We start from the raw sequence: 26,634 nt of genomic DNA, 5'->3' as shown, positions 1-26,634 counted from the left end.
CCCAGAGACGGAAGGGGCTGCTCGAGTCGCCACTGTTAGTAAGCATCAGAGTTGCGATGTGGGTTTAGCAGGACATTGCATGCTAAACCCAGGGCCCTTGTGCTGTGTCACCCTCTGTGGCCATCCTCCAGGTGTGGGCAGGGGGCGTGGGGAGACCCGGGGGACGCCACTGCCCGGAGTTTAGAGTGAGCCGTAAGGAGACCCATGCACTTCCGGGCACAGCCTCCTCTATGGGGGACACAGGACACAGAGCCCAGGGTGTCCCCAAATCAGAATTCTGGGCCTCAGCCTGGAGCCCAAGGGACACTCCCTGCCCCTGCCTCTGGTCACCTGGCAAGGCCTCAAGTCGGGCAGAGGAAAGTTAACCCAGCCTCCTCTCGTGTTTTCCAGCATTCGCCAGGACTTCGACGTGCCCACCAGCTGTCTGATTGGAGCACACGGCTACTGCACGCAGGTACGGGGGCACTGGGGGCTCTTGCCCTTGCTGCATCCCTACTTTCTGCCTGGCCTGTGCTCTCCAGGCCAACCTGGATGGGCCAACCTCTGCTGGGTATCTCAGTCAGGAAGGCCTAGCAAGAGAACTCAGTCCAGCCTCCGTTTCTGGGGAGCTCACTATGTGCTCACCTGTACTCAAAGCTGGACCCAGCGTTGAGCCCAGAACAGCCCAGCACCTGGGCCCAGGCTGGGGAGGCCCAGGCCAGCTGAGAGATAATGGCTCTGGTGACCTTTCATATTTGCACCGTATGTCTCTACAGCAGCCTTTCCCTCTGCTTCTTTACAAAAGAAACCTTGTGGGGGCCCTCAGCACACTTGCTTGTCCCTGAGCCTCCCCGTCACCCAGCTGACACCAGGGGAAGGAGCCCGTGTAGTAAGCGTCAGGCCAGGGGCCACCTCCTACCCCTGGGCTTCCATCCATCCCTGTCTCCGCACAGCAAGGCCCCCCAAACTGGCCACACAGGCCACAGTTATTTCTGACATCATTGGCCTTTGCGGGCCAGAATGCGTAGCACCGGCAGCAGGCTGGACAGGTCTGCTGAGGCTGACGGACCCATTTGAAGACCTAATTGTCCTGGCTAACTTGTACCCAGCTCTGAATAGGGCCAAGCTTGTAGCCTTTGGTTTGCCCTGGGCCCCTGAGGGCTGCCCCTTTCTGGGTACCTCATGCTGGGTACCCGGTTTCCCTATGGGAGCTTCCCCTTCCAGAAAGCAGAGAACGCCGCAGCCCGGGGTGGGCCGTGGAGTGGGGTGGATGTCAGATCAGAGTCTGGGGCTGGGTTCCTAGCCTTGTTCCCTGCCTCACTCGCTGAATGACCTGGGACAATTTTCTTGTGCTCTCACAGCCTCACTCAGTTTCCCCCTTTGTATAAAGAGGCTTTTGGACTAGACCAGTGCTTCTTAAACTTTCATGCATGCACACATCCCCCAGCAGATCTTTTTAAAGTGCAAATTCCAACTTAGTGGGTCTGGGCTGGGCCCTGGGATTCTGAATATCTGACAGGCTCCCCCAGTGAGGGCGTCGCCACTGGTCCCCGGACCTCACTCTGAGTAGCGAGGGGCTAGACGGCTACCAGGCTTGGCCACCGGGTCGCCTGGCACCCCTCCTCCCCCACCTCAAGACAGCTTCCTGATAGAGTGGGGTTCGAGACACGCCTCTGTCTGGGGGAGCAGGAGCCCTCCTTTTTACTTGAAAACCAGACGCGAAACCTCCAACTCATGTAAAAAGGTTCCATCTTTCTTAGCAGCCACTGGCCAGAGGTGCAGTATCTCAGAACAGACCTTCGCTCCAAATTCTCTCATTTCCTCTGCAAGGACACAATGAGGCCCCCTTGAACCCTTCCTCCAGTGGCCCCTCGGCGGCCATTAGGTGCGACCTCGTTTACTGTGACTGGGGCAGAGGTGTTGGTGTCCATGAGGGATTTATCAGCCCTGGGTGTTGTTTTCACAGTTCAGGGGGAAACCCTGCACACACTCTGCCCTTCAGAGCTGTGGCTGGGCAAAAGGCTGGCCTCTCCCACGCACACTGTGCACTCCTGCTCTCACCCGGAACGCCGGCCCTGACAGAAGGCGGATAAGATAGAGGGACTCGAGAGAAGCAGACCAGCAGGATACATGTGCATATATGTAAGAGATTTGTTAGGGCGAACTGGCTCACACAGCTCTGGCAGCTGGCAAGTTTTAAGACCTTGTCAGAAGGCTGCACATTCCACTAAGAGTGATATTCAACTCTTGAGTCCGTAATCTAGAGACTGGTTGGTGGTCTGGAAGCTCTGAGAGGAATGGACAGCAGAGTCTTGAGGCAGACTTTCTTCTTTCTGGAACCTTCAGTTCTTTGCCCTTAAGACCTCCAACTGATTAGCAAGGCCCACCCCCATTATAGAGGGTCATCTCCTTTACTTAAGTCCCCTGATTGTAGATGCTAATCCCATCTACCAGATACCTCCACAGCAACAGCCAGGCTAGTGTTTGACTAAAAATTGGGCTCATAACCTAGCCAAGTTGACACATAAAATCCACCACCCCAGCTGAGGGCTAGTGCCGGGCTCAGGTGGATTCCTTCCTCCATGGTGCAGCAGGTGCTCGAAGACCTCATAGTGCTCAGGCCAGCGCCCTTCACCTGATTCTTGGGCATAGCAGGGTGGTGACTCGCAGGTGGCAAGGTGATGGGAAAGGTGCAGGCCACTTGCCAGGAAATGTGGTTGGTGGGCGTTCACCTCTGTCATCAGCTGGCTGTGCAGCTGGGGCAAGTCCTTTCCCATCTGTGAGCGTCAGTTTCCCCACTCTTCAAAGGAGGCCGTTATGTTTCCTGCCATAACCTACAGAATTGAGTGTGAGTGAGTGTAAACTACAATGTAAACTATAATACATGCTTAGTGGCAGTGCTCCAAAATGCATTTATCAATTGCAATGAATATACCACACTAATGAAAGAAGTTAATGTGGGGAAATGTGGGAGGTGTGGGGAGCGGGGCATATGGGAATCCTCTATATAGCCTCCGTAACATTTGTGTAATCTAAGTATCTTTTAAAAAATAAAAAAATGAAAAGACAAAAAAAATTTTTAAAAAAAGGAGGCTGGACCCCTAGATGCCCTGCACAAGGGTCCTTCCAGCTACGATGGCCCAGCCTGATGCAGGAGGCTGCTGGCAAAATGGCATCTCACCTGCCCTCTCCTGATGTGGCCCCAGTGCGGGGCTAGGTATGCTAATGCCGGGCAGCGGGATGACGGCAGAGACTGAGGGGAACCGGCCTCGCTTTCCCGCCTCTGCCGCTCTGCTTGGGCCCTCCCAGTCTCCTGAAGTGCCTTCCTCCGCTCCCTCCTTCAACCCACATCACTGCTGAAATCTGAACGAGGCCTGGGTTTTAGCTAATGGTATTGTTCCATCGTCGGCTTCCTGGCTTTGATCACGTGCTCAGGTATTAAGATGTTATCTTTGGGGGAAACTGGGTGAAGGGTCCACGGGAACTTTCTGTACTATTTTTACAACTTCTTGTGGGTCTAAAATTGTTTCCAAATATAAAGTTAAGAAAAACAAAACAAAACTTCCTTGGAGACCCACCCAAATGTCACTTCTCTGTAAAGCTGCTCTGACTCGGTCCTGTGGTCCAGTGGTCTCGTGAGCCCCGAGTGCTGGTTTTTTGTTTGCCTCCATCACATCCTGCGTTGTGCTGCAGCCGCGTGGGCTCACACCTGGCCCCTGTCTGGACCCCAGCTCCTGAAGTCAGGAGCCGTGTCTTACCCTTCTAAGGATCCCAGGCCTAGGGACAGGGTCTGTGCACAGCTGGTGCTCAATACATGCTTGCTGAGTAAAGAGCAATGAGCACCTAGAGTAGCTTTTTTGAGAAAAAACTGCCAGCTTTGCCCTTGGGGCTTATGGAGAAATCAAGTCACGATCCCCTCTGATTTCACCCTCTCCCTTCTGGCTTTCCTTCCTTCTCTACCCTTTTTATTTTATTTCTAACTTGTTCCAATCTCCCTTCACCCTCCCATCACCACACTTTTAATAGCTGATTCAGAGACTCGACAAGCTTTTCCTGCTTTCTCTCATCAACAGGAACTTGTCAATCTGCTCCTGACGGGGAAAGCTGTGTCCAATGTTTTCAACGACGTGGTTGAGCTGGATTCTGGGAACGGGAACATCACGCTTCTCAAAGGCGTTGCCGCACGCAGCGACGTTGGCTTCTTATCCCTCTTTGAGCACTACAATGTGTGCCAGGTACCCAGGCGCTCACAGTCTCCAAAATCAGAGGGCCTGACTGCTTGGACCAATGAGAGGGAGGGAAGAGTGGGGAGGGAAGTCACCTCCCATTCCTGAGCTTGGAATTGTGGTCCACACTGCATCACAGAGGATTTGGGGAGAAGTACGGGTTCACTGCCAGAACATATAGTCAGACCCCAAACCAGGTGATACCATGTTCTGGGAAAGGCTGCTTGAAGGGAGTTTTCAGCTATTTTATTTGAGGGATTTGCAGCACGATTGTGGGGCAGGGTGGCTGTATGTGCATGCATGCGTGGGTGTGCCCGTGTGTGCACGTGTGTGTGTTGGGGGTGTCTTCTCCAGGGGAGAAGGTTTTATGCTTCCCTTGGTCTGATGGCTGGAGTGTGGTCCCCTCTGCCCCCTCTCTCACTGCAGCCAGGATTTTGGAAAGGGTCAGACCTCCAGGTACAGCGGGATAAGGGACAGGGTGACTCTGCCTCCAGGGAGCATGGGCAGGGAGCACTGGACCACGAGTCCTTGTCCCAGCCCCTCACAGAACCTTCCCTGAGCATGGGTTTACACTTTCTTCCAATCTGCCAGCTTCTGGGACTCTATTCTTTGGTTGATTCTATGGGGAGGATTGTCCTGAGGGGATCAAGGGGCCCTATACAGGGTGGCTGTCCTGGAAAGATTCCTCATCCAAGGTGTAGCCCCAGAACCGGCTCAGAGACTGACAGTGGGGCACTTGAGGGAGTGGATTTTAACCAGGCTGTTTCCTCTCCTGCTTCCTGCTTGGCCACATGCTCGGGTTTGCTGCCCCTTTGCTAATAGACCAGGAGCTCGGCCCATCCCCAGACCCCCTCTCTGAGCGACACTTCACAGTGAAGAGAAAGCAGTTATGGGTTCAAGAGACCTGGGGAGAAAAGAATGATAGCGTCTCCTTCCCAGATAAGCCCATGTCAGGGGGAGCCCAGGAATGTGGCCAGGACTCTGGCGTACCACCCCTGGGTGGGCTCTGAAAGGATCCAGCCCAAATTCCACAGGCCCAGAGAGGTCACCTTGGCCGAGCTCGTGGAGCTCTCGAGGGCTACTGTGAGCCCCGGTTTCATTCTTGTGTGGAGGGCGTTGGTCAAAAAGTAAACTATTTTTCTTCCATCCGTTGAGGGTAATTGATGGGAAAATAATGAGGGTTATCTTTCCCTTGGAATAAAATTACAGTTGAAGAAATCCAGGCCCTACCACAGCCTCTTCCTCCTCGAGGGCTCCACGAGTCCACCTAGACTTTCCTTCACTGTGACGGGCTCCGCAGCGAGCAGGCTGTTTTTCTCCACTGCCTTGAGGCTCTGCTGTCTCCCCGCCTGAAGGCTCTAGCAGGGCCGCCTGGTGGCTCAGGCAAAGCGTTTCCCTCCATTAACTCCTCCTGCTGTTCCCTCTGTCCCCAAGCGCCCTGGGTCCTACCTGATTAGTGGCCTTCAATGGAGAAGGAATCTCAGGGAGGCTCAGCGCCCAAGCCCAGACCTGAGAGAGGGCTGGGTACCCTGCTCTGGCCAGGCCTGCTTTCCTCCCTCCGCAGCTCCCACCTGACATGGAGAGGATCTGGCACTTGAACAACCTGGGGTGTGAAGCACCTGAGTAGGGGTTGCTGCTCTTGTAAGGCTGGAGGCTTCCTTCACCCCAGAGGCAGAACCAGGCTGCCTCTTGCTCACACTCTGTCTCGGCTTCTCGCTGCAGCCCCTGGCTGAGAGCCGGGGTGCTAGGGCCCTCCCTGAGCATGTGTGGGTGGGGAGGGGGGCTGTCTCCAGGAGAAGTGCCTCTCAGTGCGTTGGTCGGATGACCTACCCTTGGGGTGCACTGGGGTAAAGCAGAGGCAAGCCTGCCGTCAGGTGCCACCTTCCTGCCTACACCCTGGCCGTGTCCGGCTGGCCCTCCATGGCCCTTCTCGGTGACCCTACTGAGCTGGCCTTGCACCTCTGACATCCATCTCACCTCCATCCCAGAGCTGGCCCTGGGAGGCATCCGCAGATGGGGGCTGGGCTGACCCGCAGACGGTGATTGGAAGGCCAAGCCCTCTCGCCTCCTGGTGGTGGCAGCGGCTGACCCGGGAGGAAAGCCTTGACGGTGCAGGAGTGTAATTGCCGCTTTGCCCACGACCTGCAGGGCACGTGCACTACTGCCATCCTGTAGGGACCTGGGGAAAGGCTGAACTTGGCAACGAGGGTTCTGAAAGCTCCATCTTCTGCTCCTCCACCAGTCTTTCTCAGCACAGCAAACACCACCAGCCCCTCAGTTATTCGAACCCAGTGCACATCCTTTGGTTCTCGAGTCTGTCCCTTTGGTTCTCAAGTCTGTCCCTTTTCACCCAGGTCCAAGCCCCCAGTCCTGCTGGTCTGGGCAACCGCGACAGCCCAGCTGGTCCCCTACCTGTGCTCTTCACTGATGGCTGTGTGACCTCTGAGCACGTAGACTGGTTTAACACTGTCCAGTGGTTTGCCAGTCCTCCGAAACTGAAATTCAACACTCCCCATGATCTCCAAAGCTCTCCAAGACCTGCCTGTCCCCTTTCCTCTCTCCTCTCTCCTGTTTCTGTACCTCATGAGCTGGGCTCCTCTGTGGCTCTCTCCCACCTCCCTGCCTCTGCATGCACTGCACCCTCTACCCGCTGTGCTTTTCCCTCCCTCCAGGCTCTGCCATAAGTGTTATTTCCCAAGAGGGGCCTTTCTTGACCTAATCCCTCTCTAAATAGGGATCTCATCTGGTGCCTCCCCCACCTCGTCAATCTTGATCCTATAATTCTTTCCTTCATAGCTTTCTTCTTGATTTTAAATACCACTTCCCATTATTTTTAAGATGCTTACTTTCCCCAATTTAGTATTTCTGAAATTTTGAAGCATTGTTACAATCATTAGTGTGTCAGGCTTTGATTGGCAGCTTTTTTCTTTCTTAGTGATTCAAAAAAATAATGGTGAAGCTGATGGCATCTTAGATTCAGTGACATGTGTGGCTAATGCATTTGTCTGATTATTTGATTATCATCTTCCCCTTTAACCTGGTAAGCTTGTTGCCTTCACCACCTTGTCCCCAGTGCCTTGCACAGTGCATGGGATGAAAGCATAAAGCATGCTGGGTGAATGTTATCCTTAGAGACAACAAACTGTGATTGCCAGCAACCAAAGGTTGATCCCATTTGATTAGAGCTTCTGACCCAGAAGTCCATGGATGGGGTTTGGGGCATTTGCCACGTCCCCAGGAGATTATAAATCACCATTAAAAAGTAACCCTGAATTGTACTGTATGTTCATCCACCAGGAGAGAGCCGCAGACTCGGCTGGAGGAAGTGTGTCCACCCCCAGGCCTTTGTCTCCTACCCTGAATCCAAAGGAACTGAATTTCATCTTTGGGAAAATATCACCCACTTGGAAGGGGGCTCCTGGATGAGAAAACGCATTTATAAACTCTCTGGGCAGTTTTTTTTTTCCCCCTTAATCTTTTGACCATTGTATAAATGGCACGTTGCCCTTTTGTCCCTCTGTTGGAAAATTCAGGGTTGCTGATTATGCAAACGCCGGCTTCCTGGTTGGCCTCCTGCTTTTTCTCCTGCAGTGAGCGCTGGGGCCCCAGCCTGCAAGACGCTCTGTTCCAGGCGATGCCCTGGACAGAAAAGCCTCTTTTGAGCACAGAACGGAAGCCAAGTTGCACTGGGGTTTAGGCACGTCCGGCCATGTCCTTTAAGACGCGGAATTCCCCCACGTCCCACGGAGGGGCACGCTCTGCAGTCACGTTTGACTTTCTCCATTGCTATAAGGGTTGCTGAGATGAAGCCAAGCCCTTAGGTGACAGTTGGGAAAATCTAGGACCAGAGAAGGCATGCAATTGACACAGTCACACAGAACTGGGGTTGGGCCTGACCGGGGTCACATAGGGCTGGATTGGGGTCAGGCCAGTTCACTCAGGGCTGGAGGTGAGGGACAGGCCAAGGTCCCACAGGGCTGGGATGAGGCACCAGTCACCCAGCCCCATGGATCAGCCTGCCGGCTGCCACTGGCCTGGTGATGAGGACAATAAGAAAATGGTTTTGATAATAACATTGTAAAGATCATCCTCCTGTGCCTACTCTCTGGAGGACGCAACTTTTAATGGGCAAGCCCTTCACCTGGGACCAGTCCGAGCCCTCCCTAGTCCAGAGCGAGCTCCGGGGTGGCTTTGGGGGGCCCCAGGAAGACAGCCTGGCCACTGTTCTGTGACGGGTCCTGGATAAAGTATGCCCTTCTCTCCACTGGAAAAATAATTCCCATTCTTTCCTTAATCCACAGGCTATGACTGTAAATACCTGTGCAGGCAAGCATCTCACTGGGGCTGGGGGGATTAGGCCCGAGTTAGCCCAACCCTTGGAGTACAGAGCTGGATAAACCAGGGGCCCCAGGGTGGGGAGGGGCTGCCATGGGGACGGGGAGCGCAGAGCGGTGGCCAGGTGAGGGGCGGGCCAGGTGAGGGGCAAGTGGCCAAGCATCCCAGCAGGCACTTTACAGAGGGCCCTTGGCCACCTCTCCCCTTTCCAGGCAAAATGCTAGCGACGCTCTGAGGACCCTGATGCTTAGTCTAGGCTCTCTTCCCAGCTACGTCAGACTCCCCTGCTTGGGACTTTCCCTCATCTGTTGTAGAAGAGAGTTCAAACTCTTTAGCCTGGTGTTGTTTTACCCCGCCTCCCCCGACCTGCTCCCTTTCCTGCATGCCCCCCGGTTCCCTGGGCTTTTCTGGGCATTCATTCCTGCACCCCCAAGGCTCTCCCTGTCTTCTCCCGCCACTGCAAGTCCTAGCTGTACTCTAAGGTATTGTTGTAATTCAAGTTCCACTTCCTTCACGAGTGCCTTCACTCATCAGACACTTCCACCTCTGCTCTCAGGCTAAGGTCTAGCCTGGTGAGCAACAGGCAGATGAAAGTGTCATCATGAGGGTGAATGACTCACTTGTGGAGGTGGGTGGGTAGGTGGGTGCAGAGCTGGGCGTCCCCTGGGAATGGGAAGCGGGAAATGATTTGGGCTCGCTGATGGGTAACTTGGGATAATGTGGGATCTGAGAGGGGAGGGGAGGTGAAACAGCACCCTAGACCAGTGGACAGCGAATGCAAGTTCATAGAGACGGATGAGTTGGGATTGCTTTGAGGACTGGTGAGAGGTCCCGTGTGGCCCTGCGGTCACTGACGAGGTCCAGGAGAGAGGCAGGCGAGCAATGAGAGGGCAGCAATGAGGCAGTGCTTGGGGGCAGCCTGGGCACCAGCCGGATGGCGGAGATGAAGGGGAGGGTGATGCCCTGGCTTCTGGCTGGGGTACCTCCATCTGACCGTGTGGCAAAGGCCTGGAGCAGCAGCAGGCAAAGCCGGCAGGGGAGGTGTCTGTGAGCAGAGTGATGGTCCCCCAGCCTCACCCACAGCCGGGGCCCTCCTTTAGGGCATCTTGGAGGTCATCCCCACCCTGGAGCTGGACAGAAGGAGCCGTGGCCGCCCTCCCTGGGGATGTCACGCAGCGTCAAGCCCCTCTGCCCTCCCCTCTCGCGCGTGCAGGTGGGCTGCTTCCTGAAGACGCCGAGGTTCCCCGTCTGGGTGGTGTGCAGCGAGAGCCACTTCAGCGTCCTCTTCAGCCTGCAGCCGGAGCTCCTGCGGGACTGGAGGACCGAGCGGCTCTTCGACCTGTACTATTATGACGGCCTGGCCAACCAGCAGGAGCAGATCCGGCTGACCATCGGTGCGCTGCGCCCCACCCCGCCCACCACACGCCCCATGTGTGCATGGAGGGGACCCAGGCCCCATCCTTGGGGAGCCCCCAGGCTGGTCAAAGCAGTCAGAGAACAATGCATCCTTGAGCATCGGGATTGGGGCCCAGAGAGCTAATGCCCGTGGCAGCCTCTTGGAGGAGCAGCCGGAGCTGGGCCTTGAGAAGCAGGTGGTTTAAGGGGCTAGGGTGAAACCACCCTGAATGCGATGCTGAAAAGTCTGGGTTTCATTCTTCATGCAATGGGAACCACAGAAGGTTTTGGAGCAAGAGAGTGATGGGATCAGATGTGTAGTTTAGAAAGACTGTTCTGGTAGCTGGAGTGGGTACAGGGTAGGGTGGAGACTGGAGGTGGAAGACCAGTGAGGAGGAAGTTATGGTCTCCCAGGTGAGAAGCGATGGGGCTGGTGGGCAGCGAAGGGTCAGGTCCCAGGAGTTGGGGCTCTGTCGTGCCAATCTCAGTCAGGTGAGTGCAGCTGGGTCCTGGGAATTTTGTGTGCACAGGCCTTGGGCTGATGTGCACGTGCCATTTCTCTCCCTCCCACATCCCCAGATACCACACAGACCGCCTCTGAAGACAGAGACAACGAGCTTGTTCCCCCGCTCGAGCTGTGCATCAGAACCAAGTGAGTCAGGCCCGTCTCTGGCTGTGGCTGGGAGGTGGGGTGTGGGTGGTCGGGGCTGCAGGAAGGAGGATGGGTTCCTGGGTCACCCCTGCTCAGCGATGTGGAGAGCTGAGGCCCCGCAGACTGGCAAGGCACACTGCCTGGGGCTTGTGCACAGGTAGGGTTTTGTGGTCTCTGTAGCCCAAGTGGTCAAAATGTGTGATTTGGAGGGAGGATCGCGTCTTCAGACATGTCCTCAGACAGCTCCTGAGGATGGACCCATGGCGGGGTGGTGGGGTAAGTGGGTACCTCTCAAGGCCAGTCTTGGTGAGGGCTTACGCTCAAGGGAGGAAGGCTGGGTAGTGTGTACCGGCAGGTGGGATAGCCCGGCCCGGATGTGGCTCGGAGGTGGCTGGTGGGAGTGGCGCCCCCTCTGCCCTGGGGAGGAGGCAGGAGCTGCCTGACCGTCCTGCAGCCCCCCAGCACTGAGTGGAGGTGCGCATTGCCTTCCCCGGCCCAGCCCCTCTGTATCCAGAGGGGAAGCTGAGATTCATGTTGGGAGGCCACTGCGCAAACCACGCGGTGAGTCCTGAGTCCCCCGTGGTTACTGACCGGGCCCCAGGCCTGGGGCAGCACCTCCAGAGAGCTGGGGAGTTGTCGCTGACCTTTCGGGTCATGCCTTGGAGGCCGAGGGTGCGGTGGGAGGAGCAGGTGGGAGGGAGGCGGCCTGGATTCTGGCCCCTTCTGGGGAGGCCGGAGGACTCTGAGGGCGAGGGTGTGGATTCTGGAGCCTGTGAGCCCCTGGGTGTCACCTGCCTGTGCCCCTTCCTCTTCTGTAAGTGGGGATGATGGCAGGAGCTGCTCACAGGCAGTTGAGAGGATTAAGAACTTAGGAGGTGCCTGGAGCTCATCATTCCAGTCGCAGCCGTGTGGGGTTGGGCTGATGTCAGGCTGAGTCTCCATGTCCCTGGTTTTGGAGTGGCTGGGGGTTGGGTGAGGGGACGTGGACGGTGGCCCAGGCCGGTCGCTCTCACTGCCTCTGATCTGGAAGGGCCTAGGGCTGCTGCCCGCCCGCAGGCTGACAAGACCACGGATGGAGCAGCATCAGACAGAGAATTCCACGTTCTTAGTGGGAAGTCCAGGAAGGGGAAATGGGAGGAGATGCCGGGACGCTCTCGTTACAGGCCGGTCCATTTGCTCATCGGTCTGCTGCCTGCCCCCCGGCTGGGGACAAAACATTCTTGTAGGGTCATGCGCCGGCATGTCTTTCATCGGGAGGCTTAAGGGCACATGCAGGGCGCGTCTCTTTCATGTACAAAGGGCCACTCATTCAAAGTGATGAGAGAAGGCACAGCGATGGGAAGGGAGATGGCACTGGCCTTGGCCCCTTCCACTGCTCAAGGGGGGAGGCCGGGGGCATCCTTCCTGCAGGCTGCCCGCGCAGGGGCCTGCCAGGCAACAGTGTGGACCTACCTCTGATCCCCATCTCTGCTTCCCCCGGAAGGGGAGGCCCACCCTCACGCCTCACTGACTGCCCCCTCTGAGTATCCCCTTTCCGCAAGCCTCACTGAAAACGTCTCACTGCCTGGTTCACCCGGAGCCTCCTGGAACAGGTCCAGGGAATTGAACCACTTGGCGTCAGCCCTAAATGGCAATTTCTTGAGGATGACTTGGGGCCCTGGCTTGTCCCAGCGGCAACCCCTTGCCCAGAGCTGGGGTGACAGGGAGCTCAGTCCAGATACAGGCTCAGGGGAGGAGTGTGCCCCTGGGCCTGGGGCTCCTGCTGGCAGTGGCCCCTTTCCCTTTCCCGGGACCTGCTTCCCCTTGACTCTACCCCCGTGGCCAGCTGCCAGGAGGTGACAGTGGAGTGAGGTGGGAAGCTGGAGAGGCCAAGTGTGAGCAGAGAGCCTGGGCCCAGGTTGGGTCTCTGCCCTGTCCTCTCCCAGCTCACTGTCTGGGTGTGGGCCAGGCTGAGCCCTGGCGCCTTCTCTAGCTGTGCTTCCTGCTCCTTCGCGCAGATAGGACATAATCATATTTGTGAAGCTCACAGGGTTAGAGACAACTGGCCTGCAGACCCCGCTCAACTCCCCACGAGCTGAGATCAGTATTTTGGTACCCCCATATCCGTTCAGGGCTCACCTTTTGGGAAGTTTGAGCAGTGATTCTCAAACTTGAGTGCATCAGAATTGCCTGGGGTAGGGGGAGGTTACAACATAGATTGCTGGGCCCCACCCCCAATGGTAGGTCTGGGGTGGGGCCTAGAGAATTTGCCTTTCTAGCAAGTTCCAAGTGGTGCTTGATACTTTCCAGACCACATGGAAAACGGCTGCTCTAGGGAATGATGAGGCCAGTACCTGCCCTCCACCCGCATCTGGGCTGCCCTGGGAAAGGCAGGCAAGTGAGCTGCCTTGCAGCCTCTGGTGGCTATAAAGCTCTGGATCAGTCTCCTGCCTTCCTCCTTCCCCCCAGGAGGAGTGTCGACCCCCTGCTAGGACTTACCTGGCCACCGCCCCCAGCCTGTTCTTCCCCCATCACTCGCCGCCTGGACTGGTCTGCCTGGGCAGTTAACATGGTGAAACTTTTCCCAGTCTTGTTCTGGGAAAAGCCAAGCATGTGCATGAAGAGTGGGAGTGCTCTTTACCCCTCTCTGGTACCATCAGATAACATACCACAGTAATGGGAAACAGCAGCCCTATCCTCCCAGAAGCCTGTTCCATGGGGTTGAATTACAAAGGCTTTGTGTTTTGTTTTCATCCCAGATTCTCAAACAGCTCAAAGGGAGAACCTTGGGAGAGAAGCTTCTGAGGTCAGTGAGGACCCATTGGAGATGGGGTCCCGCCTCTGGGGGGCAAGTCCTGATGTCTCTTAGGAAGTCCCTGCCTTGTCAGGAAGGGGGTACATATGGTGTCATGGCCTGAATTCCAGTCGTCACTTCAAAGGCCACACTCGGATCCCAAGCACCTCCTCAGACTGAGCTGATGGCTCTTGGCCATCTGGCTTATTTCACTGGATGGACTGGAGGACAGGATAGACCAACCTGGGTGGGCAGACAGGGTATCTCTCCTAGCACTTCAACCTTCACAGGATTCCAGGGCTGCACCCCATGGAAGAAAGAGATGAATAAGTCTGTGTTCCTGCCCTTAGAGAATCACAATCTGATAGAAATCAGGTTCAGAATCAGCCATATTTTTTAGAGTTAATCCAGGGAAAGAGAGCCTCCCACTCTCAAACCCAGCTCAGTTGCCCATAGAATGCTTGTCCCTCACCTAATCCATTCACAGAATCACATACACTTGGCCATCTGATAATTTACTTGGACCCACAGAAGGGCCATTGGGCAGCATCAAGTCCAGCCTCTCCCCTTATAGACAGGGAGACTGGGGTGTCAAGAATGGGCCATGAGCAGTGCAGAGACTGGAGCTTAGGCCCCCATTGTCCTAGCCCAGTGGAAGGTTACTGAATGGGCAGTGTGACTTCTCATGGCCTGGCCTTGTTGCCACAGTAATGTTGCACAACACCAGACTGCTGGCTATGCCTTCAGACAAGAGCACCTTAATTTGAACCATCCTTGGTTCCTTGTGCCATCTCTACTCTTTGCTGTGATGCACTCTTGGCCTCAGAGAGGTTCCTGTTACCTGTGCTTGTGTCAGGAATGTGGGGCCTGTCTGTCCTCCTCCCATTCTCTGTGCTGTTCTCTAACTATCTGAGCAAAAACAGACTCATTTATGGTCATTTCCAAATAAGATACACAGTGACCTCTCTCAGGCTTCCAGCTTAGCTAGAGTGCAAGAAAATTAAATGGTTGTCAACAGTCCAGAGCAAAGAGGAAAGAACTCATAACTGGGGCCTGGGGCTGGAGCACAGATGTTTCTATTTGGAGGTCCAGACAAGAAATTGGAAATGTAATTCCAACTTGGAATGATGCCTTGAATGAGCCAGAGCAGAACACCCACCTCCCTGAGCTGTATGCTGCCTGCTTGGGGAGCTTGTTGCAGCTTTACTGTCCCTGCTGACACCCTTGCCCCAAGCTTCCTGTTCACATTTCCTCTCATCATCAAAGGAGGGCTCCTTAGGTGCTCGAACTGCACCCCTTCACCACCCGCCCTTCTGCTGCTCCCAGTGTCGCTGTCACCCACCCACTCATGGTTTTCTTTGACCTGACTGGGATTGCAGGACACTGCTCTGGGATGCAGTGAAAAGAGCATTGGGCAGAGCTTCTGGAGACCCCAGATGAGTCCCAGTTCTGCTGATGTCACATTACATGACCTCTAGAAGGTCAGTTTCTGCTCTGGGCCTAGTTTCTCTACCTGTCAATTGGAGATAATGACCCCTTCCCTGAGCTGTTGTGGAGTTTTTAGGGAAGAGGTGCAGAAGTGTTCTCTTTCATTTGGAAATGGTAAAAGGACTCTAACATGTGTGGTGTGAGTCAGCAGAATCAGATAGTGGTGACTTGGGCAAGGGTTTGGGAGGAGTCAGAGGGGAAGAGACAAGAAACGAGGAGAGTACCATGGTCTTGTAATCAACTCATAAACTTTCGGAACACTAAGGGCCAATTTCCTTCAGTTTCTTCTTACCTGGTACATCGTGTCCAATTTTCAACAAACATGTCCAGGGCATACTAAAAGGCAAAAAGCACAGTCTCAAGAGATGGAGAAACCATCAGAACCAGGTTCAGAGCAGATATTATGGAATTATCAGACTAGGAATTTAAATGACTATGATTATATGCTAAAGGCTATACTGGAAAAAGTGGACAACATACAAGAACAAAGAATAAGGTAAGCAGAGAGATGGAAACTCTGAGAAAAAATCAAAGGGAAGTGTTAGAAAGAAAAAACTTTGTAAGAGAAATGAAGAATGGCTTTGATGTGCTCATTAATAGACTGGACATAACAGAGGAAAGAATCAGTGAGCTTGAAGATATGTCAGTAGAAATGTTAAGACCTGAAATGCAAAGAAAAAAATATAATGAAACAGATTAAACAGAATATCCCAGAACTATGGGACAATTACAAAAAGTATAACATGCTTGTTATGGGAATACCCGAAAAAGAAGAGAGAAAGGAACAGAAGAAATAGTTGAAATAATAATGGCTAAGAATTTTTCAAAATTAATGACAGACATCAAACCACAGATCCAGGTAGCTCAGAGAAGACCAAGCAAGGTAAATACCAACCAACCAACAAATATTACACCTAGGCATATCATGTACAAATTGCAGAAAATCAAAGAAAAATACAAGAGCGGAAAAGGATCATATCTACAGAGGAACAAGGATTAGAATTATATTGGACTTCTCTTTAGAAACCGTGCAAGCAAGAAGAGAGTGGAGGGAAATATTTAAAGTGTTAGGGGAAAAAACGCCCAAAACAAAACACCAACTTAGAATTCTATATTAAGTGAAATTATCCCTCAAAAGTGAAGGAGAAATAAAGAGTTTTTTCAGACAAAAAAGAATTGAGGATATGTGCAGCAACTAGACTTGCCTTGCAAGAAATGTGACGTTTTTCATAGAGAAAGAAAATGATATGTCAAAAATAAGGATCTACATAAAGAAAAGAAGAGTGTTCAAGGAGGACATGAAATTAAATCTTTTCTCTTTCTTTTTTTTAATTATTTATTACATTATTACATTAAAAAAAAATATGAGGTCCCATTCAACCCCACCGCCCCCGCCCCCCACTCCCCCCACAGCAACACTCTCTCCCATCATCATGACACATCCATTGCACCTGGTAAGTTCATCTCTGAGCATCACTGCACCCCATAGTCAATGGTCCACATCATAGCCCAGACTCTCTCACGTTCCATCCAGTGGGCCCTGGGGGGATCTACAGTGTCCCGTAATTGTCCATGAAGCACTATCCAGGACAACTCCACGTCCCGAAAACGCCTCCACATCTCATCTCTTCCTCCCGTTCCCCACACCCAGCAGCCCCCATGGCTATCGTTCCCACACCCATTCCACATTTTCTCTGTGGACATTGGATTGGTTGTGTCCATTGCACACCTATGTCAAGTGAGGGCTTAGATTCCACATGGGTACTGGATGCACTCCTCCCGCTTCTAGTTGTAGACACTCTAGGCTCCATGTTGTGGTGGTTGACCTTCTTCAACTCCATGTTAGCTGAGTGGAGTAAGTCCAATAAATCAAAGTGTAGGAGCTGAAGTCTGTTGAGGCTCTGGGCCTGGGTGTCATATTATCAGTCCAGAGATTCAAATCCCCTACATATATCTTAAACCCAGCACCAACTACAATTCCGATAAAGTAGCATGCAAGTCTTGTGAAAAGAGATCCCCTCTGAGTCCAATTCCATCACGCAGAAACACCAGCTCCAAAGAAGGGCCATCTGTCATGGCAGTGAACCCCTTCTGCCATGACCATAGAACCCGTGGGTCTCTTTATCCCTCAAAAGAACCAATACTTGGGGTTGTATCTACCTTATCTGTCTCTTAGACTCTGTTCAGTTGTACATAGGGGTATTCTTCTGACAACCTCCAGACTCTTTTTTAGAGACTCACAGCCTTATAATCTCATTTCTCCTTTCCATTTCCCCCTTACATTAGGTCAAACCGCTTCCCGAAGTCATGTTATTATATGTAGACAGGTATATTCTGCTGTTCCGCATTGAATCTTTAATTCAAGGTCATTTTCTAGTTGCTTCTTCAGCTGGTATGTGGTAGTGATCCCTCGGTGCCAGGGAGGCTCATCCCCGGGTGTCGTGTCCCACGCTGGGGGGAATGCATCGCATCTACACGCTGAGTTTGGCTGTGAAAGTGGCCACATTTGAGTAACATGAAGGCTGTCAGGAGGAAACCCCCAGGCACAATGCTACTCTAGGCCTTCTTCTTATTGCAGGTGTATAGGCTCAAAAGTGTAGCCATTAGTATCAAGAGCCCACTGTTGGGCCCTCCTTCCTTCCTGTTTCTTGCCGTTGCACCTGGAGGATTGCCGCTGCTCTCCCAGGGCCCACAACAGTGACCCCCCGGCCAGGAGCCCAGTACCCCCCCCAGCTGTTGTTTTTAATTGTTTCCACTATGAGTATATATAGACATTACCATATACCCTGGGCATATGCCCTGTATAACTCCCTGTCAACCATATATATCTTGTCAATAACATCCCATATCAGTATTCCTCCGCTGCCATTGTTGAACCACTCTGTGATCCAAAACTTCCCGTAAAGTGAATCCCAACATAATGTCAGCTTCAGAAGAGTCTTAGATCACCGAAATTCATATATACAATATACAGTATTTCCCCAGATCCACCATAAAACCTTTTCCCTTCCACAGCAATACTCTTTTAACTTATTCATATCATATTTCCTGAAACTGATGTACAGATTCCGAAACTATAGTTTTCGAACAAGGTGACATTTGTGCTTACTATGTGGTCCATACTTTAGGTTGTACAGTTTTCTAAATTTTTTAGTTATCCTATGTTTTGTCTTATGGTTTTCATTATTAGTCTGTCGTCCCCTATATGTTTTTGGTGTAATATTAGCTGTTTTATATTCATCCTCGTGTACTCTCACATAACTCCTCTTTTGTCCCCTTATTTACCTTTGTTCCATCCATTGCACATCCATTTTCCCCTCCCCTTAGGGCCCACAACGCCTGCCAATCTAATGCCCTGGGAGCCGTCCTTTCTCACGAGAGATACAGTTCTCTCTATTCTTAATGGATCTAAGAGATAACAGTTTTTTCAAAATAATAGTAGCAACAATATACTGGATAATGATAGCTTATGGATAAGTGAAATGAATGACAGCAGTGTTTCAAGGGATTGTGCAGGAGGAATTGGAAATACTGTGTTATAAGGTACCTGCACTATTTATGAAGTGGCATTATATTATTATTTGAGAATAGACTTAGGTTAGTTGTAAATTTATATTGCAAATTCTGGGGCAACTACTAAAATATAAAAATATAATTGAAAATTGATAGAAGAGAAAATGGGATCATATAAAGTGCTCTGTTTAAACCAGGGAACACAGAAAAAGAAGACTGAAGAAAAGAGAAAAATATAACAAAAGCAATGAATAGAAAACAATTACAAATATGATAGCTATTAATCCAGCTAAATCAATAACCACTTTAAATGTGAATGGTCTAAATACACCAATTAAAAAGCAGAGGCTATCAGAGTGGATTTAAAAAAACAAGGTCCAACTATGCTATCTACTAGAAACTCTAGAAACACTTTAGATATAGACATGGATGTATTAAAAGTAAAAGGCTAGAGAAAGAGACATCATGCTAACACTAATAAAAAGAAAGTTGGAGTAGCTATATTAGTTTCAGACAAAGAAGATTTCCAAGCAAAGAAAATTATCAGAGATAAAGAGGGTCCACTCTGATAGTCTCTGCTTTTTAATTGGTGTATTTAGACCATTCATATTTAAAGTGGTTATTGATTTAGTAGGATTAATAGCGACCATATTTGTAATTGTTTTCTATTCATTGCTTTTGTTATATTTTTCTCTTTTCTTCAGTCTTCTTTTTCTGTGTTCCCTGGTTTTAATTGAGCATTTTATATGATCCCATTTTCTCTTCTATCAATTTTCAATTATATAATGATAAAGGGTTAGTTATTCAAGAAGATAGAATATTCCTTAATGTATATGCATCTAAGAACAGAGCATCAAACCGTGTGAGGCAAAAACTGAGAGAACTGCATGGAAATAGTTGGAGACTTCAACATCCTTCTGTCAGCAAGTGACAGATCCAACAGGCAGAAAATCAGTAAGAGTATAGTTTAAATGAACACTATCAATCAACTGGATCTGACATTTATAGAATAATTTATCCAACAACAGCAGAATACACATTCTTCTCAAGTTCAGATGTAATGTTCACTAAGATAGACCACATCCTAGGCCATAAAATAAACCTTAGCAAATTTAATTTAAATTTATCTTAACAAATTTAAAATAATAGAAATCTCAAAGAACCATGAAATGAAACTAGAAAGTAAGGACAGACAGCTGGTAAAATCTGAAAATATTGAAGATTAATTAACACTTCTAAATAACAAATAGGTCAGAGAAGGAATTTCAAGAGAAATTGTAAAACATTTTAAACTAAATGAAAACTTACAACATGCCAGAATTTGTGGGTTTGACAAAAGTAGTGCTTAGAGGGGGAATATATAGCATTGAATGCACATATTAAAAAGGAAGAAAGATCTGGAATCAAAAATCAAAACTTCTCCATTAGGGAACTAGAAAAGAAGAGCAAATTAAATCCAAAGTAAGCAGACAAAAAAAAAAAAAAAACAACAACAACAAAAATTAGAGTAGAGTCAGTGACTTTGAAAACAGTTAGCAATAAAGTCAATAAAACCAAAAATTGGTTCTTTGAAAAGAATTGATTAATCTCTAACCAAGAAAATAAGAGAGAAGACTCAAATTTCTAATGTCAGAAATGGAAGAGGGACAATTGCTCCTGATTCCGTGGGCATTAAAAAGATAATAAAAGAAATTCTAGAAGCAATTCTATGCTTTCAACTTTGATAACTTAGATGAAATGGACAAATCCCTTGAAAGACACAATCTACCAAAACTCAAACAAGGATAAATAGATAATCTAAATAGGCCTAGTAATATTAAATAAAATGAATCAACCATTATAACCTTCCCAAACAGAAAGCCCAAGACCTAAATGGTTTCACTGGTTAATTATACCAGACATTTAAAGAAGAAATTATAGCAATTTTGTAAAATCTCTTGCAGAAAATAGCAGCAGAAGGAACATTACCTAACTCATTTTACGAAGCCATTATTACTCTAATACCAAAAGCAGACAAAAACATTACAAGAAAGGAAAATTACAGACCAATATATCTCATGATCATAGGGCAAAATCTTCAACAAAATATTAGCAAACCACATCCAATAAGGTATAAAAAGAATTAAATATCACTACCAAGTGGTATCTATTCCAGGTATGTGAGATCGATTCAACGTTCAAAACCAATTAATGTAATCTTTCATGTCATCAAGTCAAAGAAGAAAAATCAAATGATTATATTAACCGAAGCAGAAAAAGCAATTGACAAAATTAATACCCATTCATGATTGAAAACTCCTAGCAAACTAGTAGAAGGGAACTTCCTCATCTTGATAAACAACATATGCAAAAAACCTACAGCCAATGCTGAACTTAATGGTGAGAAAACAGATGCTTTCCCCCTAAGATCAGGAACAAGACAGGATGTCCTCTGTCACCACTCCTATTCATTCACATACTGTAAGTCATAGCTAATGCAGTAAGAAAAGTAAAGAAAAGAAAAGGTATATAGATCAGAAAGGAAGAAATAAAACTGTCTTTGTTTACAGATGGTATCTATGTAGAAAATCCCAAAGAATCGACACAAACAAAAATCCTCCTAAAACTAATAAGTAATTATATAAAGTTATAGGGTACAGGGTTAATATACCAAAGTGGATTGTGGATTGCTTTCCTATATATCAATGGTGGACACTTGGGATTTGAAATTAAAACACAACACCATAGCACTAAAAAATGAAATACTTAGGTGTAAGTCTAACAAAATATGTAAAAGATCAATATGAGGAAAACTATAAAACTCTGATGAAAGAAAGCAAAGAAAATCTTTTAAAAAGGAGTGATAGTTCATGTTCCTTGATAGGTAGACTCAATATTATTAAAATGTCAATTCTTCACAGATTGACTTATAGATTCTAGTCAATGCCCATTAAAATGCCAGCAAATTATTTTGTAGATACTGACAAATTGATTCTAAAGTTGATACGGAATGGCAAAAGACCTAGAATAATCAATACAATACTGAAGAACAAGGCACTATTTGACTTCCAGATTGACTATAAAGCAATAGTGACCAAGACAGCGTAGTATTGGTGAAAGAATAGACAAATAGATCAATGGAATAGAATAGAGAGTCCAGAAGTAGTCAGTTTTTCTTTGATAAAGGAGCAAAGGCAATTCTATAGAGAAAGGACAATCTTCAAAAATGGATATCCATTTTTGGATGTGCAACAATTGGACATCCACATGCAAAAAAGTGAATCTAGACACAAATCTTACACTTTCATAAAAATGAACTCAAAATGTAGACCTAAATGTAAAACATAAAACTGTAACATTTCTATAAGATAACATTGGAGAAAATCTAGGTGACCTTGGATATGGTGATTACTTTTTAGATACAACATCAAAGTACTATCATGGTAGAAAAATGGATAATTTGGACATCATTAAAATTAAAAAAACTTCTCTGTGAAAGATGCAGTTATGAGAATGAAAAGACAACCCACACATTGGGAATAAATAGTTGTGAAACACAAATCTGATAAACTATTTGTATCCAAAATGTACAAAAAACTCTTAAAACTCAACAATTGGAAAACATACAACCCATTTTTAAAATGCGCAAAAAACCTGAATAGACGTCTCATCACATAAGATATATAGATGAAAAATAAGCATATGAAAATATGCTCAGCATCATATGTCAGCAGGGAACTGCAAATTTAAACAGCAGTGAGATACTACTAACACCTGTTAGACTGGCCAAAATCCAAAACACTGACAACACCAAATGCTGACAAGAATGTGGAGCAACGGGAACTCTCATTGCCGACGGGAATGCAAAATGGTATAGCTACTATGGAAGACCATCTGTCAGTTTCTTACAAAGCTAAACATGGGTTTACCATATGATCTAGCAGTTGTGCTCTTAGGTGTTTACCCAAATGAATCAAAAACTGATGTCCACACAAAAACTTGTATATGAATATTTATAGCAGCTTTATTTATTATTACCGAATATTAGAAGCAACCAAGATGTCCTTTAATAGATGAATGTATAAAACTGTAGTGCATCCACGCAATGGAATATTATTCAGCAATAAAAAGAAATAAGCTGTCAAGCCATGGAAAGACATGGAAGAAACTTAAATGCACGCTGGTAAGTGAGAGAAGCAAGTCTGAAAAGGCTGCATACTCTATATGAAATTCTGGAAAGAGCAAAACTGTAGACAGTAAAAAGATCAATGGTTATGGAGTATTCTGTATGATACTGTAATGGTGGATACATGGCGTCATGCTTTTGTCAAAGTCCATAGAACTGTACAGCACAAAGAAAGAACCTAAGATAAATGATGGACTTTAGCTAATAACAATGTATCAATATTGGTTCACCAATTATAACAAAGGTGCCACATTAATGCAAGATGCTAAGAGTAGGGGAAACTGTGTGTGGGGATGGAGTTGGGTGGGGTGCATATGGGAACTTTGCATTTCCTATGCAAGTTTTCTGTAAACCTTAAACTGCTCCAAAAAGCAAAACCTGTTAAAATAAAAATGAAAAGCTAATTTGGGTCCCCGTTGTCTGTTCTTGGCCAGACTGTGGGAGGGAATGTTGCTCTACTCCCTGCCTCCTTTGTGTTGCCCTCTAGGAAGTTCAGATTCAAGATTTGTTCCTAATATCCATGACTTTTAGAAGAAAGTACAGAGGCTGATGCTTATCTGCAAATAAGCAAATGAAAGCTTTTTGATGACAAGCTTCAGAAATGCAAAGATGATGAACAGAAAAAGAAAATTGAAATGTTCAAATAGCATGGGAGAATCAATTAAGCCCTGCATTGTGTTGCTGCAGATTGCTGCAAGTACTATTAATCCAGTAGATGTAATATGTCATCCTAGTCCCTGGGAAGCTGTGATCAGCAGAATGCCTTCCCAGCCTGTCTTAACTTCTAGAACCTGCTCGGCTGTGTAAGTCAGATCAGCGTCATCGTCCCTCCCAGTTGGTTCTGTGTCAGCTGCCTGGGGACATCATCAGACACCAATACCAAAGAGCACCGGTGAAAGGTACTCACCAGTTGTAGCAATCTAACTTCTCCAAGCCTTGGCAATTTCTTTCTAAATATAGTCTTATTCTCACAGTAAAGATGAGTTCTATGATGCCTGTGAATTCCATCACAATAACTCATCCTCAAAGAGCTTGATAGAGTCATCTGGGCCTTCCCTAGTCTTGACACATAACATTTGGGAAATAGTCTAAGGTGACCAGGTGCCACAGAATCACTTAATTCTTCCATGTCCAGTGATATCACTGATGCTGACCTTTTTGATTCACAAGAGCTTTGTCATGCATCTCTTGTCCCAGGTTAGACTTGGAATAGATCCTACTAAGGCACTGAAGGATTATTACCAAGCACCAACTAGTGATGTGTTTGGAAAAAGACCTGGACCCAAAAGGGGAAATACTAAATACAAGTGGGTTTTTATGGCTAAGGGATTTCAAAGTGATCTGGGAGATCATTCTAGAGGTTATGCTTATGCACATCTCAGGAGGATCTTATCGACTGCCAGAGTAGACAGTGCCCTAAGCAGGGGGACTCCTGAAAGCTCTAGGGACATCTGGACACTAGAGGCAGGGCAGACAATCTCAGGAATTCAGCACCCTGTCAGTGGGCCTTGCCTTGGAATATATGATAACCTATCTCCCCAATGTAACGGAGTTAGACTCATTTACAATTTTCCTACACATGGCTCTTATGCCCCTTTTACTTGAATCTATAATTATCACCATACCCATTAAATATGTGTCCTAGAAACTTAAATATTCCAGCTGTTCATATGCTAGTTGAGCCCTGAGTCTCAGCAGAGTTGTAGCCAACACCTACTCTCCAGTTCACTGGACGCACCGAGGACAACTAGCCTGTCCCTCAAAACACAGATAATCTATAACTGCAAGCAAGACAGCTCCATCCGTCAGCTCCATGGGATCTAAGTCCCCTCTCAATTGGAAGCAAAGTGGGCACTACCACCCCCAAATCCTCAAGAGTGAGGAGCAAACAAACCTAAAGGGGGAGCGCAACTATTGACTAAAGTAGACTTATTATTCTCATAATGGAAGAACTTGTAGCATTGATGTAAATAAAGGCAGTGGTCACCAGAGGTTCTGTGGGGAGGAAGAGGGAAGAATTGGGTTAACATGGGGCATTTGTGGAACACTGAAATTGTTCTGCATGACTTTGCAATGACAGATATAGGCCATTATACATTTTGTCAAAACCTATAAAATGATGCAGTGCAAAGTATAAACTATAGTGTAAACTATAGACTGTGGTTAGTACCAAGGCTTCAATATGTCTTTGTCAATTGTAATGAATGTACCACACCAATGAAAGATGCTGTTAATGGGGCAAGTGTGGGAAGTAGAGGGGGTAGGGTATATGACAACCTCCTATGTCTTCAACATAACATTTATGTAATCTAAAGCTTTTTTAATAATTAAAAAAATCCCTTTCTCAAACTTTGTACTTTAACATTGTTGCAGAGATATAGACCATTTATATCCTAGCTCCATGTATGTGTGCTTAGACAACACACACATATCATATATATATGTATATAATTTCTAATGTCAGATTTTGTACAAAACCTCCATCTACTATAAATATTTATTCCTTTGAATTGCTATGGAAAATTATCGCCATGTAATAAAATCAAGTGTTAGGAAATTCCGTCGTCTTGACTACAATAACTTATTTTGGAATCGAACTGTTGTTACAGTCTATCTAAACCTGGATTGCAGTTTAATTGTACTCAATGCGTTTTAAGGCCTCGTGAAGTAATTTTAAAAATTGCTTATCTGCTCCATTTCTGTGTGCTCAAAGCCCTTCACTAGTTTTAGTGGCTCTTAGGGTAAAGGCCAGAACCCTTACAAGCCCTGTGAGGCCCAGGTGCCACATCTCCCACCAGCTCCCCAGCTCCGACCGACTCTGCTCTCCATACCTACCTGGCCTCCGGCCACACTGGACCTCTTTCTGCACCTCTCATGGCCCAGCATCCCTCCATATCCAGGTCTTCCCACGTGCAACTGGAGCAACTGGACCCACATGTCTGTGGATCACTCACGATGGCAGAGTGCCCAGCAGGGCAGGCACAAAGCAGGTTCTCGAGAAACATTCGCGGCACCAACGAATGAATCCCCTCACTCCCTCAGTCCCCTCCATGGCTTTCCAGGCTCTGGGTGTGTTTGTGTTTCTTAAGGGACTGGTATGTGTGTGTGGAGGGATGTGGTGGGGAGGATGGACTCTGAAGTCCTCCAAGCCACTGGGGCAGGGACTTCAGGTAAGTGAGAAGAAGAGATGGGCTCCATTTTGCTCCCATCACTCTTTAACCCTCTTTCTCTTGTTACTGCACCTGCAGGTGGAAGGGGGCATCAGTGAACTGGAACGGCTCAGAACCCATCCTGTGATCCTGCAATGTGGGTCAGCCTCATGGCTCCCTTGCTCATCTTTGGGGGTGACAGCTGAACCCCAGGCATCAGGGACAAGCCTCTGAGAACCATGTCCACCCTGCCTGGGCCAGCACAGCTGCAGAAGTGTCCGGAGTCTCCTGCCCTTTCCATGAAGGGCCCTGCTGGGACTGTGTGGAGGAGGCCAGGGTGCTGCTGTATGGTGGCCCCTCCCAGCGAAGCCAGGACTGCCGAAGGACTAGAGGGAGGTGGCCGGGTCTTCGCTGCCTTTTGTTGTATCCCTCCCTTGCTCCCTGCTGGGCTGACCCCTCACCAAGGCCTGTGATGTGGGACTCTTGGGACTCATTATTTGTTAGCTGCTTTCTATAAAGCAGGAGTCAAAACACACGCCAAGGGCCAAGACTTGTTTGTTCTTCAGCTGCACAGGGAGCAGGAGGTCTTTGATGAGCTTGGCTGGGTGGGGGTCATGGTGGATGGAGAGTCCCCATGGAGATGGAGCTGTGGCTAAGAGGTCACCAGACATGGTTCTCTGCAGGCAAGCAATACCCTCTCCTAACACGTTCCATTGTGCCTTCTATTTGACCAGCACTAGGTACAAGGCACTGGGCTGCATCAGCTGTCATGTTCAGGAGCAGCTCCAGCTCCCAGGGAGCCCATCTCAGGGCAGACCTAGATACCTCGTGAGGACCCATGAGGATTGTCACCTGCACCTGGAGGGTAGGCTGGGCCTGGCCAAGAGGACAAAGGGGAAAAAAACCTATGAGGCATCCCTTGGCCAGGTGGTGATAGGAAGGGAAGGAGCAGATGGACT

The 26,634-nt window shown here is 48.5% G+C and overlaps 1 protein-coding gene across 2 annotated transcripts in view; it reads left to right on the top strand.

The window, feature by feature from the left end:
* The window catches only part of MINDY4 (MINDY lysine 48 deubiquitinase 4), a 135,606-nt gene extending 109,396 nt beyond the window's left edge, over nt 1–26,210 (top strand). Inside the window, exons 14-19 of one of the 2 annotated variants that reach the window (XR_009185771.2) lie at nt 391–454; nt 4,053–4,214; nt 9,754–9,934; nt 10,515–10,587; nt 23,315–23,425; nt 25,775–25,910. Coding sequence is in view for 1 of the 2 variants with exons in the window: in XM_058296821.2 (XP_058152804.1) it covers nt 391–454; nt 4,053–4,214; nt 9,754–9,934; nt 10,515–10,587; nt 25,775–25,823 (529 nt within the window). In the remaining variant the exon portion in view is untranslated. Of the gene's footprint in view, nt 1–390; nt 455–4,052; nt 4,215–9,753; nt 9,935–10,514; nt 10,588–23,314; nt 23,426–25,774 lie in introns of both variants that reach the window. The other variant, XM_058296821.2, reaches the window with a different exon arrangement.
* Nucleotides 26,211–26,634: the final 424 nt, after the last annotated feature.

The sequence above is a fragment of the Dasypus novemcinctus genome, chromosome 5 (genome assembly GCF_030445035.2).
Source record: "Dasypus novemcinctus isolate mDasNov1 chromosome 5, mDasNov1.1.hap2, whole genome shotgun sequence".
Lineage (NCBI taxonomy): Eukaryota > Metazoa > Chordata > Mammalia > Cingulata > Dasypodidae > Dasypus > Dasypus novemcinctus.
The sequence above is the reverse complement of the archived record's forward strand: the minus strand, read 5'-3'. Positions and strand labels throughout refer to the sequence as shown.